Genomic DNA, 5,873 nt, shown 5'->3' with positions numbered 1-5,873 from the left:
CCAAAACAATTCCACTAAAAAACAAATTGTACATCATAGTTAAATATTGTTGTGTGCAGCTTGGTCAATGATTAATTCTTACTTCTAAAGTGTGGTTGACCTGGAGCTGATATTAAATTTGTCGGTTGCGGAATGTTTGGCCAAACAGGGGTATTCAGCTGTTGAGCAGGCCGAATATTAAATTGTTGAAAAGGATCAATTTGTGGGGGTCTAAAATAATTTGGCCAAAAGTTTCCTGTCGAGGTTTCTGCTGGCATGTGGCGTTGACTGTTGTTCAGTTGATTTACTTGGAGAATTAGATGTTTCAAATTCCTAAAAATGAATAAAATAGTGTTAATAGTTGAAAAAATGTAATGAAAAAATCAAAGTTTAAACTAACTCGTGAATGATGGTTAAGTTTGGTGATTTTTCAATCAAATGACATATTTTCACTGCTATCTCAATGTTGGTACCATTTTCAATTGTTTCGTTTAGCATAAGTCTTAAATTGTACATATACTCCTCTTTGGCCATTATGTTGTTATTTTTTACCAACATCAATGCTTCATGAAGTTTTACAAATGATTTTGATGATGGATTATTTAACCATTTAGTAATTTTACTTGGATCATTAGAATGTAGTTCTCTTTTTTTCATCTCTCTGTACAACATTATGTATAGATCAGGATAGTTAAATGACAGATGATCGAGAGATTCACTCAGACGTTCTTGTCGCTCTTTGAATGATTTACACTGCATTAATGCTTCTGCTAGTTGTTTCATTTCATCCACTATAAAAATAAAAACAACATTAAGAATTAAGAAAATCATTGAAAATATTTTTTTAATGGAAGTAATATTATAAGTACTATAAAGTACTAATGTAGGCACCTAAATATAACAATTATTCAAGACATACAATAATGAAATTGTATATTTTCGTATTTATTAAATTACCTACATTTCCCAAGAGGATGTCAGCACAATATTTGTTTTATGTCTCAGTCCCACATAAATTAATACATTCACAAAAAATTGTTAATTTATAATGATTTTTGAGAAATCTTAGAGTAAATTAAACCTATTACAAAAATTAAAGAAAATAATAATTTTGATGATTTGACAAATCTGTATTATTTTTTATTATTTGACTTTATATTAGACTAATAAATAAAACTGTATATTTAAATGAATACCTTTAAAAAAAATGTTGAGACTACACTTACACAAATTCAACCCTCAAAAATATTATTTCCCATCATTTTTACAATGGGTAATTTTACCGTAAGATTACTCAAAAACATAAATAAAAATTTTTAATTAATTTTGTCTATGTTGCGTGTGGGCCAGAGAAAGAAATCAATCAGTGAGCTGACATACCTACCTTTAAAATCATAATACTAATCTAATTTTAATTCAGTGGAAAATTTTATTCGAATTAATTTTCTTAAGTATTTTGAACCGAAAAATTCATACATTGATACATTTTCATTTAATTTTTAATGTGTATAAAATTACTATTTTTTCAAAAAAGATTTAAAATATTTATATGCTTAATTATTCAATAGATACCAGTTGGAAGTATGTTCAACAAGGAAATAAATTAGGTATGACGTGAAAATTATTTTATATGTATAAATGTATAATATTATGTAACATATATCTACAAACATTTTCAAAACATGAATAGGTACCTATATAAAATAATATATTAATAAAGAATTAAATTAAAATTTTCGGTGGCGGTAAGCCCGGTACTTACATTATTATATGGATTATAAAATAATAAAATATCAACACTTACTGTTTAAAATATATTCAGCTAATATATCGGTATCACGACAATTGGTAGTTTTAGGTAGTAAAAAATGTGTCGGTCAATTGAATGCAAAAGACGTACGAATCGTAACTTGTAAAATGTCTGGACAAGTGCGGTCGTTTCACTGCGACGTCAGAACACGGTTTGGTGGTTGATCGCTTGATCTTCTGGTCCACAGGTTGTCTGTGTCCAATACTCCCTCTCAAAAAACCACTTTAGCATACAATAGGTAGGTAGGTAGCAGTTACTGTACACCTGCGTCCCTTTTTACATTACTATATAGTATAATGTATTTACAGTCCTGTAAAGTATTTGAGTAAAAGTATTCAAATACTTTTTTAAGTATTGAATAACTTTTTAAATACTTTCAGCATGAAGTATTTTGAATGGTATTTTAAATACTTTTTTTTTGTATTAAATACTTTTTGGTATTGAATACTTTGGTTTTTTTATTTCGAACATTTTATTTTTATTCGAAATAATTGGTTGGAAAAATATTATTGTCAACTACAATAATAGAATAATAGTTTTATTTAATATTCTGTATTTCTGTGTTTGCCGAAGTCCAAAGGTTTGTGAAAACCAGATTTCTAAAAAAAGTTATTGAATATTGAATAACAATATTCCCTTTAAAACTATTACTAGATAACTATTAGATTACCTACTTCCTATGTGTTTATATTACGATAATTAGAAACCCACTTTAAAAACCAAAAGTATTTGAAAAGTATTCCAAATACTTTTTCAAAGTATTTGAGTAGTATTTGAAATACTTTACAATTAAAGTAATTGAGTAGTATCTTAAATACTTAAAAAAAAATGTATTTGAGTATTTACTCAAGTACTTTTTAAAAGTATTCTTTACAGGACTGTGTATTTACATACAAACAGTGGATTCGGTGTTTTTTGTATCTGAGTTATTGATGATTTTATTTCAATATAAATGATTTTATATTTTTGTGTATCAGATACCTGATACCTGATCAGTACCTGATTTGCCTAAAAAATAACCCCGGAAAAAATAACCCCTCGAAAAAATAACCCTATAATAAAAATGATTTGTTAGTATGAATATAATAAAGTATAAATTTGTAATACAATGTCAATAATATATAAATTAAAAATATCTACTCACCATAAATGTGGAATACAATACAATTTGTTAATTTCAATAATATAATATAATAATTTGTTAATAAAGTATACATTTGTAATACAATAATATATAAATAAAAAATACTCACCATAAATGTGGGATACAATACAATTTGTCAATTTGTCAATTTCAATAATATAATATAATAATTTGTTAATAAAGTATACATTTGTAATACATTGGTCAATAATATTAATAGGTAGGTATCCATCTTATAATCTTTTTCTTAAATTGAAATAAATTTTTTTTTTTTAATGTATCCACTTCAATTTGGTTAGTATTTAACCGTTCGCATAAGGTTTTTAATCTTTTTTGAACGGTTTTTGATTTTGAACTTTTTGTTTTGGAGTCTCCAATGTTTTGTAGAGCAAATTTTGCACGGTCTGCCAACAATTCATTTTTTATTTTGGTTATTAACGTCCAAATCGATGGGTGTTTTCCTCCAACTAAATGGCAAAATCGATTGTTCCATGATTCACAAACGTTATTAGTTCGGTGGTTATTTTCAAGTGTTGTTCGGTGAACATTCCAAGTTTCCGGAGGAAATATCGCTGGAAAACGTATAATATAATATAATTAAAATAGTTATTTAATGCCACGGGAAAAACCACCTAAAAATTACGAAAAAACGCTAAAAATGGGCTTTTAATTTCTAACGCTTTGTATAATCACCATAGAAGCGAATTAAAAATTATAATATTTTAATATTAATTCAACTTACATGATCCTTCATATTTTTCTGGCTGTAATCTTAATTTGTTAACACTTAAGCTTATTATACATAATTTGTATAGATTGTTTAACTCAAATAAAAAAAATAAAAAAAAAAAAACTTACATGATAAAATAAATAATAACAAAATATAAAATATACAGACTGACAAATCGTCTCCCCTCAGAATCGTTTTTCTAATACGTACAATGATATTATATCATTGAATTCAAATCTAATACAACCATTATACAATGACCCACTTGTAATCTACTGTACAGCAGAGCGACATCCACTTACCTGCTTTTTTATATTTAGGCATTATTGGTGGATTTTTATTCCGGGGATTTTTGTTTGTTGTGTAAATATTCCCGTTATATGTTTTAGTTCTGTCTGATTTTTTTTTCTTTTGAAACCCTTAAGCCCGTGGTCACATAATTCTAGAATCTAGATTCGACCCTACGTAACGGCCAATACAATACCTGCCTACACATCATTGTATAATCAATACATTCATTCAAAATTCGAACGATTGATTCAGAATCTAAAAATATTTTTGGTTTTAAACGATAAGAAAAGTATGAGTTTTAAAATACAAATTAAAATCGTATAGGTATTAGGTACACATTTTTATGAAATACCTTTTGCTAAATCGTAATTTGTTATCGGACCATGGCATGGCGAATTTTATTGATTATTATATACACAGACATATTATGAGACATAGGTAACAATAAAGTTAAAGGACACTATTTTAGTGGTATTCTAAAAAGATTAAACACCATATACCTACCTATATTTATTTCCAAGCAATTGTGACTTTTGATAAAAAATAAAAAAAGGTTTTTCGTAGAACATAGTCTTGCAGTAGGATAAGGTTGACCCTTGGCTAGCTGTCTCGACGGCGGAGGTCTTTGTTGTTCCTATCAGTTCACCTGCAGTCGGCTGTCTGTTGTCACCCGTATGGTGATTGGAGACTGCAGCTGCAGAGAGTAGAGTTTACATCAGCTATTATTAATAAAATGGTATTTCGTTATCTAATGATTTTAAATATAAAAACCTTAAAAAAAAATACGGCTTTCGTCAATTGTGACGATTTTTTTTTAGACTATCTACCTGAAATATATACATATTTTATGCCGATGGATATATCACAAATTAATAAGGAGTTATGGTGTACCAGGAAAATATCTATTATAACGAAAATATTCACTAGGTATTCAAAATTCATATATTATATTATAAGCTATAATATTTTTAGATATTTTATATTCATTATATAATATACAAAATGCGTTAATGATAAAAGTTGGGATGGTAGGAAAAAAAGTCTCGGGGAAAAAAGGTCTTGGGGCTAAAAAGTCTGTATTCTAAAGATAATATCTAATAATTATGTAATCATATAATAGGTAACTACTAAATGCAAAACAGATAAAACAAAAATAATAGCTAATAATTATAAAATTATAAAAACAAATATCTCATTGAATCTTAGTTAGGTATTAATATTATTAAAAAACATCTTATACATTTCTATACCATTAAGTTAGATGACAGAATAAAAAAAAAATATTATAAAAACAACCACGGATATTTATATGTTCACCTAAAATATTTTTTGCAGTTTTAATCACAGCCATTTCAAAATGAATTTTCAAAAACGTTGGGTCGGGGTATAAATCTCGATATTAACAAATGTTCAGTATTATAGAAAACATACTTTCGTAAGACGATCTTGTTTTATTCTGCATTAAAATTAATAAAGACGAAACACTATTCAATTCTATTCGTATGATGTACACTGTACAGCTGTAGAAATGGTTTTGGAGCTAATTTGAAATTGCCATCTATAAGAACCAAATATCAGCGTTAACTATGTATGGGAATTGTAATTTGTTATCTGTACCAAAAACTAAAATTCTTTCTTCTGCGTCAGTACCATTATTGTGCAACAACAAATTTTCATTTTGAAACAAAGCCCATTCACCTTAATTAATAAAAATATATTTTATTTATTTAAAAATGTTATAAAAATATATAGGTACACCTATATCTAATGTAAATGGTGTATCAAGTCTTCAACCGATAACAAAAATTTATATTTATTTTAAAAATGAAGATATAAGGGTGAAATAAAGTAAAATATATTCTTAAAATAGGTAAGTTTTACTATCAGTCAGCATTAATACATGGGTCGCTAACTTGCGA

The 5,873-nt window shown here is 27.0% G+C and overlaps 2 protein-coding genes across 3 annotated transcripts in view; both read right to left on the bottom strand.

Moving 5' to 3' along the window:
• The window catches only part of LOC100166279, a 129,356-nt gene that overhangs the window by 71,604 nt on the left and 51,879 nt on the right, over positions 1-5,873 (bottom strand). The gene's annotated exons all lie outside the window — the stretch shown is intronic.
• LOC103307774 lies at positions 49-2,115 on the bottom strand. Of its 2 annotated transcripts, XM_029486840.1 has the most exons (3): positions 1,784-2,115; positions 380-770; positions 49-312 (listed from the first exon to the last, which is right to left on the bottom strand). In XM_029486840.1, coding segments are annotated over exons 1-3 (633 nt in total). In that variant the 5' UTR covers positions 1,785-2,115; the 3' UTR covers positions 49-71. The 2 variants fall into 2 exon arrangements, with proteins under 2 accessions (XP_029342700.1, XP_029342699.1); XM_029486839.1 differs by lacking the exon at positions 1,784-2,115 and having other exon boundaries at positions 380-843.

The sequence above is a fragment of the Acyrthosiphon pisum genome, chromosome A1, assembly GCF_005508785.2.
Source record: "Acyrthosiphon pisum isolate AL4f chromosome A1, pea_aphid_22Mar2018_4r6ur, whole genome shotgun sequence".
NCBI classification, from domain to species: domain Eukaryota; kingdom Metazoa; phylum Arthropoda; class Insecta; order Hemiptera; family Aphididae; genus Acyrthosiphon; species Acyrthosiphon pisum.
The sequence above is the reverse complement of the archived record's forward strand: the minus strand, read 5'-3'. Positions and strand labels throughout refer to the sequence as shown.

Excerpts from the sequence above, each read along its gene's own strand:
- LOC103307774 (XM_029486839.1), bottom strand. The coding sequence starts at position 810 with ATGATTTTCTTAATTCTTAATGTTGTTTTTATTTTTATAGTGGATGAA. Across the intron at positions 313-379 it reads AACTTAACCATCATTCACGA|GAATTTGAAACATCTAATTC; the intron begins GTTAGTTTAAAC and ends ATTCATTTTTAG.